The following is a 13,715-nucleotide window of genomic DNA, read 5'->3' as shown; positions in this document are numbered from 1 at the left end:
TGTGATGGGTCTCAGTCCCCTCAGAATAACCTGTCCACACCAGAATTAGTGAATCACAGGACGTATTGTGTTCCTTAAAATGAAATTCATGCAAAGGTTTGGTTTCATGCCTCCTATGGTGTGCTGTCCTCCATTTGCCAGTTGGCCCTGTGCTGTACTTCTCCAGTTACGCTCTGCTTATTTAAACAAGCATTCTGTCCTCACCCACACCACTGTTTCCTAACTTCCATAGAACCGCATGCTCCACACTGTCTCAGAAATGTCCCTTTCCAGAACCTTCCAGTTGGCCCCTCTCACTCCCTCCTCTCTGTTATTCTGCTTTAGAGAGTGTGAGATCTCCCATATTCTCATTCACTCTATTGTACCACGGTACTCACCTCCAAAGACCTGCTGCCCTTGGCATTCGTGACTTCATGTCATCACAGTTCATTGAAAGGCATTCTTAAAAACAAAGAGACACTTTTTTCAAATTGGATGAGAAGGTAAAAATCTAGAATTCCTTTGCTAGAAGTCTTTCCCAGGCTGAGAGATGTCTGTGTTGATTTACCTGCCCTTGTAAGTGGCATGAATCATAATACTTAACTGATTTTTTGTTTCTGAGAAACACATTTTTGTCAAGAGCACACACATGCAGTTTTTACAAAGAACATTCAGCACAGAATTTTGCATGCAACTCAGAATCAAAAAGTCCTCATAAGGTGCCAGTTCTCCAACATTTGTTCTCCTCTGCTGGAGTGAGGATAATGAGTTGGCCTCAGCTTGATGTGAGTATTTGGTATAAATGTGAAATGACCCTAAATTGTTGTCTGCAGACACTGTAAATTTCTGTGTTGGTGTCAACTTTTATTGAACTCAGATCCTTTTGCAGTGTAGGGCTTTGATTTCTGGTGAAGATATAGACAGCTATGTTGTGTGTTCCTCCCCAGCTGTGCCTCGTACCAGCGACACCCAATGTAGCTCTGTCCCTGAGCCCAGATACGGAAGGAGAATTGGCTCTGAGTTTTCAGCTGGTTCCGTCGTTCGATTTGAGTGTAACCCAGGATATCTGCTCCAGGGCTCCACAGCCATCCGCTGTCAGTCTGTGCCCAACGCGCTGGCGCAGTGGAATGACACCATCCCAAGCTGTGTGGGTGAGTGGGAGCTATAAGGTGCAGTCCCTGTGTGAGGGTCCAACAGTGTGCATGCCTGTTTTTCAGTGCTTCTGCCCTGTCCACCTGAGCGGGTTGTACTTGGGACTCACTGCCCTGTCCACCTGAGCGGGTTGTACTTGGGACTCACTGCCCTGTCCACCTGAGTGGATCGCACTCGGGACTCACTGCCCTGTCCACCTGAGCGGGTTGTACTTGGGACTCACTGCCCTGTCCATCTGAGTGGATCACAGTCGGAAGTCATTGCCTCATCCACCTGAGCGGGTTGTACTTGGGACTCACTGCCCTGTCCACCTGAGTAGATCGCACTCGGGACTCATTGCCCATCCACTTGGTACCCACTTAAGGAACACCACCTAAACCCTAGAAATGATCATTTCACAACACAAGCCGTCACATTAACAGGGATGAAACATGGTTGCTTTCCTGCTATGTATGAAGTATGTCACCGACTCTAAACTCTAGGGTGTGCAACATCATTTCATTATCATGCTGATTTGCTATGTTATTGTGTGCTGCCCTCCTGGTGAGGCTGTGCTGAAGATGTTTGCAGAGCAATAGGTTAATGCAGCTCGATTGGCGAAGGCCCTATTGGTTAATCTGCTTCATTTTGTATAGAAAACTGTGCTGCACCCGTGATGGATCCATTACTCATCGTGAGCAGCTCTTCCGCTGGCTGAGCTGCTTCAGCAGCCCCATCCACGCTATCAGGGGTGCCATGCTCCTTCTGCACAGGGTCATTTCACAGATGCCGTGGCTGGGTGCAGACTTTCCTTGGAAAAGCTCTGCAACTTATTGTCCTTATAGATAAGAATCACTGGTGTTGTTAATTTACATGAAAACAGATTGAATGTTGCCCTGGCTGGTCATCCATTTACAGTGTGGTTGTTATTGTCAAGCTACCCCTAGCCTATCACACAGCTGCAGGTCTCTGCAGGCTCATCATAGCTCACTGTTGTTGAACTTGGTTCTGTGTTTAGTCCCCTGTAGTGGCAACTTCACCCAGCGGAGAGGGACAATCCTGTCCCCAGGCTACCCAGAGCCGTATGGAAACAACCTCAACTGTGTCTGGAAGATCGTAGTGACTGAGGGGTCAGGGATCCAGGTGAGTCTACAGGGGCTGAGACAGAGCCCGCCAGAGCCCACTGGAGCCCGCCAGAGCTTGCCAGAGCCAGCCAGAGCCAGCTAGAACCCACCAGAGCCCACTGGAGCCCACCAGAACCTGCTAGAGCCAACCAGAGCCCACCAGAGTCCGCCAGAGCCCACCAGAGACCATCAGAGCCCGCTAGAGCCCACCAGAGCCCACTGGAGCTCGCCAGAGCCCACTAGAGCCCACCAGAACCCGCCAGAGCCCGCTAAAGCCTGCCAGAGCCTACCAGAGTGCACCAGAGCCCGCGAGAGGCCGCTAGAGCCCACCAGAGCCCGCTATAGCCTGCTAGAGCCCACCAGAGCCCGCCAGAGCCCGCCAGAGCCCACTAGAGCCTGCTAGAGCCTGCCAGAGCCTCTGAGCTCTTTCCCACCCTACTCTCCTAGTACTTACTTACAGACCATGTTTCTCCTTCAATTACAGACTGTGGTATTTCTCCTTCGTTATTATTTCCTATGAAATCTTCCCAATCATGTTTCTGTTTTTGGAATAAAAAAGGACCAGTTCCTGAATTAAGCCTATTCAAAGGACCCGTAGAGAAATTTTTGGATGCCCTTTTAGGGCTTATGCCCTTTGTTTCTGATATGTGTCTGAGTCATGTCCAAGCCTTTCGCTCAGACTCACTTTGCTCACCCCAAATTGGAGTTTAACTCGACTTTATATCTGGGCAGATTCAGGTCATCAGCTTTGCCACGGAGCAGAACTGGGACTCCCTGGAGATCCATGATGGGGGCGACGCGTCAGCACCAAGACTGGGAAGCTTCTCAGGTGGGTAGCTTTAGCCTCCATGCCCGTTGCATGCCAGCTAGACTGTGGGTCCTCAGTGAGGGAGCATGTCCGGGTGCCCCCAGCCTCCATGTCCGCTGCATGCCAGCTAGACCGTGAGCACTCAGTGAGAGAGTACATCTGGGTGGGCACTCCCCAAGCATCCGTGCCTGCTGCATGCCAGCTAGACCATGAGCACTCAGTGAGAGAGTACATCTGGGTGGGCACTCCCCAAGCATCCGTGCCTGCTGCATGCCAGCTAGACCACAGGCCCTCAGTGAGGGAGCATGCCCTGGTGGCCACTCCCCGCAGGACTCCCCTGGCCCACCCAGAGCTGGGGAGCCTCCGTGAGCAGGAGTTGCCCCGCCTATGCCAGAAGACACAGCTGGCACACATGACAGCCCTGAGGCTGGCGGTAGGCTGTGGTCACTGGGAGGGAGGTACAGGAAAGGAGGTCAGTTGAAGAGGAGGCCACCCATGATACACTCTGGAGATGAGGTGTCTTAAGGGTTTGCATATGGCACAGTCACCCTGTATGCTGGGCCTCTGTTCCATGGGGTGCAGCTGTCTGTTAGGAGAACTGTAGTCAGGTTCAATAACCCAGCCTGAATCTGCAGCCAACCATCAGTCTGCTCTTGGCCACTCTTTCTTGTACCTGTGCCTTCACGATTGTTCTCTCACAACACCCCAGCCTGCTTTTCCATCACCTTGAGTGTTTCTCAGGTCTTGGTTTCCTTGGCTTCTGCCGTAACAGATCATGCTGCCTCCTGACAGGTGACACAGTTCTGTCCTTCTGTGTCAGGTGTCAGCACAGCACAGGGGCAGTGACCCACAATGCCATCACCTCCTGTGCAGTTGTCATCCACATAGTTGCTAGCACCATGACTACCAGGCTTGTTTAATCAACAAAACAGAGCCGAGCTTGGTTTTATCGTCACTCATTGTCACTCTGGCTTCCCTAATGAAGAATGAGATGTTGTGCAATTGGCCTAGATGGCACGACAGATTTGTACCTGTCTAGGGGTCACCCCTTCCCTGCTTGGTCTACTTCTCCCTTGTGCATCATCCTCCCTGGGAACACAGGGGACACTGCATTACTTCTGTTCATTCCACAGAGAAACATTTAGAATGTCCACCACAATCTGATTAACTTTTCCCACTGTACATAACCCAGGTCTCTTGTCTGATCTTACATATAGCCACGACTAGTGACGGTGCTTGGTGAGACCAGTGCCTGTCCATATAGCCACGACTAGTGACGGTGCTGGGTGAGACCAGTGCCTGTCCATATAGCCACGACTAGTGACGGTGCTTGGTGAGACCAGTGCCTGTCCATATAGCCATGGCTAGTGACGGTGCTTGGTGAGACCAGTGCCTATCTCACATCTCATTGATATTGTATCACTAATGACCAATATTTGTCTTTGTAGTATTTAAAATTTCTGGAATTTTCACCTCAAAATGTAGCTGAGCCCAGCAAGCTTGATCTCAAAAGTGAACTTCACCTGAGTGCATCTCTTAGAACAGTTCAGTTTTATGCCTGACTGTCAAACACCGCCCACAGAGCAGGCACCATGTTCATTGTTAGAAGTAAAGGATAGAGCCTTTCATTAACACAACAATGTAAGGCGTGTATGTAGGTGACACAGATTATTGTGGTTGTATTAGTATCATTTGTTTCACAGGCAGCAAAGAATAGAAAAAAAGTAATGCTTTGCCTAACTTTTCCAAAAAAATGTGAGGACTACTCTGAAAGAAATAAAAACTCTAAAAAGAAATAAGAGCAGAGTAATAAGGTTCAGACAATCCAGAGAAAGAGAAGTTTCCCATGAGCCTCTGTGCTCACGTCAGCTGTGTAAGAAGTCTCCCATGAGCCTCTGTGCTCACGTCAGCTGTGTAAGAAGTCTCCCATGAGCCTCTGTGCTCATGTCAGCTGTGTAAGAAGTCTCCCATGAGCCTCTGCGCTTACGTCTGCTGTGTATCAAATTGACACCTGCAGAGCTCATTTTCACATAATGTGTTCTTTCATTTGCCAGATATCTAAATGTTTGCGAATGCACATTCATCTCCATGTGTCATTTGCAGCTCCTATCACTTATCATATCATATTCCCATGTGTGGAATTACTAAAACCTGCTCAGCTCATAGTGCCTGTTGTTGCTGTTTGTCTGAGAAGCACACCTCTTAAGTGTTTATCAGCTCACACTCAGCAACCTCCTAGTAAGCTTTCCCCTGGAGACTGGCCACTCTCTGACCAGGCTTCAAGTGTGCACTTTTGTGCTTCAGGCTAGGGTTTTTCAGTGGAAAGATTTGCTATTGAACTAAGTCTTGCACATCATGTGCTCACATATACCTATAGAGCTGAACAAAACCACATGCAGCACCAGCAGTGAAGCTCAGCAAAGCTGAGGCAGGTGCATGGGGAGTGGCCAAGGTTAGCGGGGAAATGACATCAGAATGTTAGCAACCACCATAATAAATGAAGTAAGCCCACTTCCTCTGTGCATTTGACCAAGACTACTGATTACAACAAAGATCACCCCCTCTTTTATTGGGCTTTTTAAGTGAGAAGAAAATTATTTTTTAACAAACGTTTGATAAAAGTGTATCCCTGAAACACAGTTCTGACAGGGATTTCCTGGAGTTAGCAATGACTTCCCATGTTTCAGTCCTAATTCTCCACATGTCTCTCCTTGGAACCAACCGGTTATAAGCTCTGAGGTTTCCAGGCCACCAGCCATACTGGAAACTGACTGGCTGTCAGCCATGATTCCTGGGATTCTCTTAGGTTGCAGAGTCACCCTGGGCTCTACAACCAATCCCTGATCCTCACTGACTGCAGTGGTGTCACCAAGGATGCCAGGGGAAGGGACTTAGACTGCAACACCTGGAGGATCCCAGACACAGAACTCACCTGGCCTAATTGTGTGTCACCTCCCAGGCACATTGTGGTGGAGGCCAATCCAGCAGCACGCCTGAGCATTAAGGTCCAGGTCATTATTTTCTCCAACCTTCCCTCCTGAGAGCGTGGGGCTCAGGCTGATACCATGAGCATTGTTGCCACAACTCTTTGTCCAGCTGGTTAATCTGACGAAGCAGCCCAGGAGTCAGAGTTGTCATAAACACAGAGGGTCAGACAAGCCTTCACAGATATCAAAGACCCTCCCATCTTTGGGGAAATTAAAAAATTTATTTAAAAATTTCCTTCCATGCATATGGGAATAGGATCAGATTGTGTAGCAACCACAGGTTAGAAAGATGAGCAGGAGCCATTTCACTTTTTTGATTGTGTTTCTGTATATTAGTTTCACTTACTAATGAGGACATTTCTGTGGAAAGTGTTATTGATTAATGCTGTCATGTGACTCCAGGGTGTTTACAGGAACTAAGATGACTAGCACATCAGGAGATTTCACAGACCTGTGCTGGATTTGAGTTGTAATATTGTGCCCTCATGCTTTTTTTGTTTTTGCTTTTGTTTTGTTTTTAAATACTTACTTACTTGAAAAATCAGACTTGTAGAGAAAGAGCGGGGGAGATAGCGAGAAAGAGAGAAAGATTTTTCCATCTTCTGGTTCACTTCCCAGTGGCTGTGATGGCCAGGGCAGGGCTAGGTTGCAACCAGTAATGGGGATTGTCCTCCACGTCTTCCGCAAGGTGTGCAGGGACTCAAGTACCTGTGATATCCTCTGCTTCCTTTCCAGGCACACCAGCAGGGAGCTAGCTGGATCAAAGGGTCAGCCCAGACTTGAACTGGTGTGCATAAGGGGTGATGTCATCTCAGGCAGTGGCATTAGATGCTACACAACTCCAGCACAAAACCCATGGTTTAATATGCACACAACCATAAACATAAGTGAAATTGTGTGTATAGATACTTTGCTGTCCAGCTTTCTCTTTTCGGATACTCTACTCAGTCACAGCTCAAAAGCTGTGACCCTGCCTTGTCACTAAATCTTGTTTCTTAAGTATCTCCGTGAAAATCATTATCCCTTAAAGGGACCATCATTTCTTAGAGACATGCTGACTCAAAAACTATGGTAGGAGAAAAATACAAGATAAGGCATTAGTATAAAATAGCAAACTGATGTAAGTCAATAAATTAATGAGTAAAATGAATGGAAAAGCATATTGTTGAGGGATAGAGCACCCACATTCTGGGTGCCTGTCCATCCCTCACTCAGTACAAAGAACAGCAATGAGCAGATGGTCTCCATTGTGTGGACACATTCTTTGTCAAGGAACTCATGTATGATCACAGATGAAGAGGCAGGACATGCCTAGAGCATCCCTTTTTGTTTGCCACTTTACGATCTCTGTGGTGTGCTCCCACTATGGTGAATGTGTAGCAGTTCCTGGGATGTCTCTGAAACACTGCTTCTCATTGGTTCCTGCCAGCTCACTCTGCTCCGATTGGCTCCTGACAGCTCCCCTCTGCTCTGATTGGGAGCCAGCAGTTGAGATGTCCTCATCAGAGGAGTGTCCATTTGCACTTCTTACCTGGCTCAAAATAGGTTCAGTTGTGCAAAGCAACATTCCATGAGAAATGGACCTGCATTTGTTTTCACAAGTGCTAAGATGGGGGATGACTGGGAAGCTCTTGTAGAGCAGAGAAAACCTAAGGGACTTGGCACTGAGTTCCACAGATTCTCAGTGGAGTCCTTGGCAGCAAAGCCATCACTGGGAGACAGTGGAAGTCTACATGAGGTCTGCAGGTTGGAGGGGCAGTGTCGGCTGGGTGTCAGTATTGTCGTTTGAAAACTGTTTTGCTGTAAGAAATGTATGATACATTTTTAGAAGAAGTAAGTCACTGTGCTTGCAATGAGTTTACAAATGGTTTAGAACAAAATATTCTTTATAGATGTATTATGTAAATTATATACGAATGTAACAATCAGAATTATAACAAATAGATATGGAGGTGGGTAAGTTATGTCATATAAAGAGAGATAGTAGGTATATAGCAGTGTTTTGGGTACTAGACTTGAAACTTTTGTTCAAGTTAGAAATGATTTTAAAATGAGTTCTGTAAAAGAGACAGTTCAACCATAAGTTTTGAATATTCTAAGCATAAATAAGCATTTTTAGCTCCTGTGATACTCATTAAAATATTTATAAAGGTGATATTAAATCCACCTTACAGGTTGTAGAGTAATAAGAAAGGAGAATGAGTAGGTATGGAGGCAACATATTTCAGGAAAAATTATTGACAGTTCAAATAAATTAATATTTTGAGTTTTCTTTTCCACTAGGACATCTATGTAGGTCATTTATTGTAAGTCACATAAAATCATTTTTGAGTGCAGGTGGTTTGTACATCATAAGTGAATAAGATAGAGCAAAATGCATATGAATGTGTATCTGACTGTATTAAAAAGAAGTAAATATTGGTTTACTGAGAGTAGGATCTTCAGGGACAATTATAAAATTTCTGTTTCCTTTGTTGTGTGTTATCCTGTCTAGGTCAGGAAAGCAATGTGATTAAAAACATTCTACCTGTAGCAGTATTAAAAGAAAAATTACTCAGCTACATTGTGTATATTGGGAATAAGCTTTCTTTCCTAGTCAGTTTTGAGAAGAGCCGAGGGGAAAAGCCCCCTGCACTGAGAGGCGTAGCTGTGCCCTTGGTCCAGCTGGGCATGGACTCTCTGGATACTGAGGTCCTCAGCATGCTGCCAGGTATTCCTGGCTAATGGTTGGCTGCTTGTTCTGTTTGCCACCTGGGGCCTCAAAAGCCAAGGCTGCTGGTAAAATGGCAAAATGTATTTCATAACTGAAGTTCAAATTGAACTGTAATTCATGAAGCCAACTGCTTGAATTAATGAACACATCTAGAGGGGACATGGCAGTTCACAAAGCTCTTCCATATGTATAACTCATTCACTCATCTGTGACAGGCATGATAGTTTTCAAGCAATTTACTTATTTAGTGATTTGAAAGGTAAAGAGGCTCCCAGGGAGGAGGAAGGGAGAAAGAAGAAGACCATCCAGACTTGTATCCAATAGCTCACTCTTCACATGAGTGAAACAGGGGTTAATCAAGACAACACCAGGATTCTAGAACTCCATGTGGACCTCCCACGTGGGTGAGGGGGACCCAAATATTTGGACCATCATCAACTAACTGGCTAGATACAATGTTAGCAGGAAACTGGATTAGGGGTGTGCTAGCTGAAGCTCATGGGCGCTGCAACATGGGATCCAGACATCACCAGCAGCTGTGTGACATATACATCACCAAAAGGCCAACCCTACAACTTTTTTAAAGCTTTATTTATTTTTATTAGAATGGCAGATACACAGAAATAAGGATATACAGAGGAAAAGATCTTCTGTCCATTGGTTCACTCCCCAAACGGCTGCACTGGTTGGAACTGAACCAATCCAAAGCCAGGGGCCAGGAGCTCTTCCGGGTCTCCCACATGGGTGCAGGGTTCCCAAGGCTTTGGGTCATCCTCTGCTGCTTTCCCAGGCCACAAGCAGGGAGCTGGATGGGAAATGGAACAGTCATCATTGGTCTGGTACCTATATGGGATTTCGCTCAAGTTCTCCCTTCTCTGCCATCATCAGTCTGGTATCCATATGGGATCCTGGCGTGTGCTAGGTGAGGACTTTAGCCAGTAGGCTACCGCACTATAACCTCTATATTGTTGTATTATTATGTAGAATTTGGGCTAGAGTTGGAAGTAGATTTTTTTTTTCTTATACCACAGTAATACAGCTACCATAGGCAAATGACAAACAATAGGCATTGAATGGCTGCATTGAAAATTGGTGCCCTAGAATAATGAAATGCAGTTATAAATAGTTGTAATGTGGAAGATACAATTTCCTCTCTTAAGGAGAGTATGGGGGGCGGGGCGTGGAAATGGACCCAGGAATGGATCTCTGTCTGAAAAGGAGATTCAATTACTTAGACTCAGATAAAATGTCTGTTGCTGTACCGCTGTGGAGCCTGGGTGCTGAATGACTCTCCAGGCCTTAATAAGAGACGCACAGGTACAAAGGAATCAAAGAAAGAACTACTGAAATGATTATGGTTACTTTAAGAGATTGATGGAGTGGGCAACATTTAGGGGAGAAACCAAGAAAAAAAAACAGTGCAGACAAAACAATGAAAGTTTACCTGATTATGCCGGTTAGATGCATAGCAACACATTTAATATACAGAGAATCCACTAATGCAAAGGTAAGACAATGCTGAGATGGCAGCAAGCATCATGTGTATTAAACACAATAGGTAATAATGGATGATTTCAGTCTAAGTCTCTTTCATCTTGAGCTCATTTGGGTCCTGGGTCAGACCTGTGAGTGAAAGGTGTTCTCTGCCATCTTTGGTCTCCCGTTTCACTCAAGGCCTCGAGGGTGCCCCACTTGTAGCTCTGTAGCCAACACTTCCCTTCTGGCAGAGCCCAAGTCAGGAGAGCATCTGAATGCTCTTGTGCGAGAAGCAGGCCAGATCATTGTGCAAACCCCCCATATGCACTGCATCATCTCCTGAAATGTTCTTTATCATGTCTGCACTAAACGCTAAAGGGAGACTCCCCGCTATTTGCTGTAACTGCTTCAGTCTTCAACATTTCCTACCTGTTCATTGTCTACCTGTCATCTGCCCTTCTCTGCATGGAGCCTTGCTCAAGGAACAGAGATTAATTAGCAAGGAGTCTATAAGTGTTGCTCACTCAGTGCACACTCAGTGTTACTGTTAAATGTGTGTTAATTTAGCACACTAGTAATTTAGTCCTAAAAATATATGAACTTTTAAAATTGGTGTCTCACTTAAGGAAACCATACAAAATACATTGAAGGAAAATTCCCTAAATCTCCCAGGGATCCAACTTCCAAAAGCTGTCTCTCTCTCTCTCTCTCTCACACACACACACACACACACACACAATCTCTAAGGTATGGATTTAAAAATCTCTTTTGTTTCCAATTTTTCTTGTTACTTCTCTTCTGAAACATATTCTACTAAAAACTTGAGTTTCCCTTACCCAAAATGCCAATATTACTATGATGGTACATTTTCAAATATGTGAAACATTGTAACTCAGGAGAGAGTGTCTCTGTGCAGTTCTGAGTTTAAATACAAGTCCTGAAGGCATCTTCAAATTGGAACCAACAAAAATGGATCTGCTGTGTGAGCAGATAGCTTGGTGTGATGTTAGCACATCTCTTGCACTAGCCTCTCACCCAGGGTCATTTCAGGGAAGATTAATGTGTCCGCATTTCAGATCTAGAAGCAGCAGGCATCAATGGCTTTGCTCCACCTGCTCCACTATTTGAAGGCAGACACACATGAGTGAAGACTGGACACAGAAGGCCTGAGTGAGGGATGACTAGGAGTGTGTGTGAAAAACCCTCTGGCTCCTTTGCAATGCCACAGGATGGGAGGGTGGCCTGCTGCACTTGGAAAGGCTAGGTTTAGGTCCAGGTCGTAGGCAAGTACTCTTCTTTCTGAATTTTGCCGAGGCTCTTGGAGCTGCTGGAACTGGAGAATCTCCTGAGAGTGAGGGGGTGGTGTGGTGAGAGGAGCGCATGCAGCTTACAGAGATGCGGCCCTCAGGGCAAGGAAGAAATCACTGGGGCTAAATGACGCAGCACCACAGGACTCACACAAGATTACAGGAGTTGGTTTGGAATTTTGGTGAAAGCTGGAAGAATTACAGCTATTATCCATTTGTAATACGTTTTTGTTTGCATAACCAGTATTTAATGATTTAGGAGATCAACTGGTGACTATTTCCTGGGTTCCAGGAAGACATATAGGTGATAGTAAAAACAAAGAGTGGAACTACAGTGCCACCTGCACCATGTGTTTAGGTCAGGACTGATTTATTCTTCTCCCTGAAATGACTCAGTTGAGCTCAACTCTTTGGAGCTTTGTGCCAGTCCAGGACATTCGTCTGTGATCATAAGTGCTCCAATTGGAGAGCTGGATAGTGTTTAACTGGTAGACACAATCTTGCTGTGTCGAGGGCATAAATTTGGAATTGAGTGGAGAAATTTGAAAGAAATCAGACCAAGAAAGACAAAGTAGTTCAAGGGAGCAGAGAAAGATAACTCAAGCCTAAAGGCATGAAAAAAATGTGAGCTGTGAAATAGAAAGCAGTGAGAAGAAAATAGATATGCAAACAGACTTCAGATCCTACAGGGTAGGATCTGCAAAATGGAGAAGTTTGAGGTTTAACCATGAAACGACTCTGGGGCTATCAGACTGGTAACATAACATCGCCACAAATGCAATATCACAAGAACTTTCTGACTGCCAAACTGTGGCTGAGTTGGGTTAGGAAAGAATCAGACGTTGGGGAAACATAAGCTCATTGTTACATACTGATTGAGGGTATGCTGGCAGGCAGTGAGCGATGGTTCTGAGGTTGGAAGAATGGAGTGAGTGAGGCCAAGTGAGGAAGCATGCTGGGTAGGGCCTGCGGGTGGGCTTCAGGGTAGTATATAGGCTCACGCTTCTTTTTTAGAGGTCAGTTTCAATACAGTCAAGTAGCAAGCATACACACATTCGAAAATAAGTGATTTAAGCTAATTATTTTTTCATAGTGAGGTGAACCTTAACCAAGATCTCCCTCTTTCAGGTGACAACTTTTCTCTATTCAGCACTTTTCCACTTCTCCCCACCACCCCACCCCCATTACCTCTTTGTCACGCTTATCCTTGGATCTGTAGCCCTCATATAACATGTTGCTTCCTGTAACACAGATCAGATCTGTGGTTGAAATCATTTCAGATCTCAGCGTTAAGTCACAAGGGGAACAGAAAGGGATTGCATAATGAGAAGTCACTTCTTGTACGTGCTGCATTGCTCTAGCTGGTTCCCCTGATATTTGTCTTGGGTTTCACATTCTGTTCCTTCTTTGTTCATATCAAAGAAAGTAAAGAATAATCCAGAAGATTGCATTGTTGAGAGTTTGTGCCCCTCTTCCTGGGGGAATCTGAAGGTATCACAAACATCTGAGGAGGGCAGAGGAAACAGAGTCACTTTTTAGTGAACGTAGAAAAGTAGAATGGCTGCACATATCGCTAGCAAAGCCAAAACTGAGACACCAGCAGGATTCCTAGTCCTCGGTGAGTGACCGGGGTGGTCTCCCTGCAGAGAAGGGGCTACCTGATAACCCTCAGTCTGTCCCCTTTGTCTCCCACAGGTAGCACAGTACCAGCCTTGCTGAACAGCACGTCCAACCAGCTCTACCTGCATTTCCAATCCGACATCAGTGTTGCAGCAGCTGGCTTCCGCCTAGAATACAAAAGTAAGACCCATTGTTTCTGTTTTGATGTGTGTGCTTAAATGGAGGAAGATTCTTGAAGGAAAAATAAGTCCTTTCTCCAGTAAACATTGTTCTCAAATTGTCGTGAAGAAGACTGTATGAAGGTGAATCCTATAAAATACATGTTATGAAAGACTGAGGAATGGAGAAATTTTACAATTTGTGCCTGGAATAATTAGATAAAAACTGCTATAACTTCAGGGTGTTTGTAGTAAAAAAAAAAAAAAAACAGAAAACAAAAAACACGAAAGCTAACCATCTGTTATCTCTCTGGTTTTCTGGTAAGTGATGATAAATATTCATATTAGCCTCCAAAACCAGAAACTCGTGATTTGCAGAGAGGATAGTCATCTGCATACCCTGTTTCTGGCC

At 45.4% G+C, this 13,715-nt stretch overlaps 1 protein-coding gene across 1 annotated transcript in view; it reads left to right on the top strand.

Annotated features, from left to right (window-relative positions):
• Positions 1–13,715, top strand: part of CSMD1 (CUB and Sushi multiple domains 1) — a 1,316,379-nt gene that overhangs the window by 1,130,879 nt on the left and 171,785 nt on the right. Inside the window, exons 34-37 of the mRNA XM_040967079.1 lie at positions 927–1,130; positions 2,129–2,253; positions 2,967–3,063; positions 13,221–13,325. Coding sequence (XP_040823013.1) covers positions 927–1,130; positions 2,129–2,253; positions 2,967–3,063; positions 13,221–13,325 — 531 coding nt within the window. The remainder of the gene's footprint in view (positions 1–926; positions 1,131–2,128; positions 2,254–2,966; positions 3,064–13,220; positions 13,326–13,715) is intronic.

The sequence above is a fragment of the Ochotona curzoniae genome, unplaced genomic scaffold (assembly GCF_017591425.1).
Source record: "Ochotona curzoniae isolate NIBS_2020 unplaced genomic scaffold, NIBS_Ocur_1.0 scaffold_4506, whole genome shotgun sequence".
In the NCBI taxonomy this organism is placed as follows: domain Eukaryota; kingdom Metazoa; phylum Chordata; class Mammalia; order Lagomorpha; family Ochotonidae; genus Ochotona; species Ochotona curzoniae.
The sequence above is the reverse complement of the archived record's forward strand: the minus strand, read 5'-3'. Positions and strand labels throughout refer to the sequence as shown.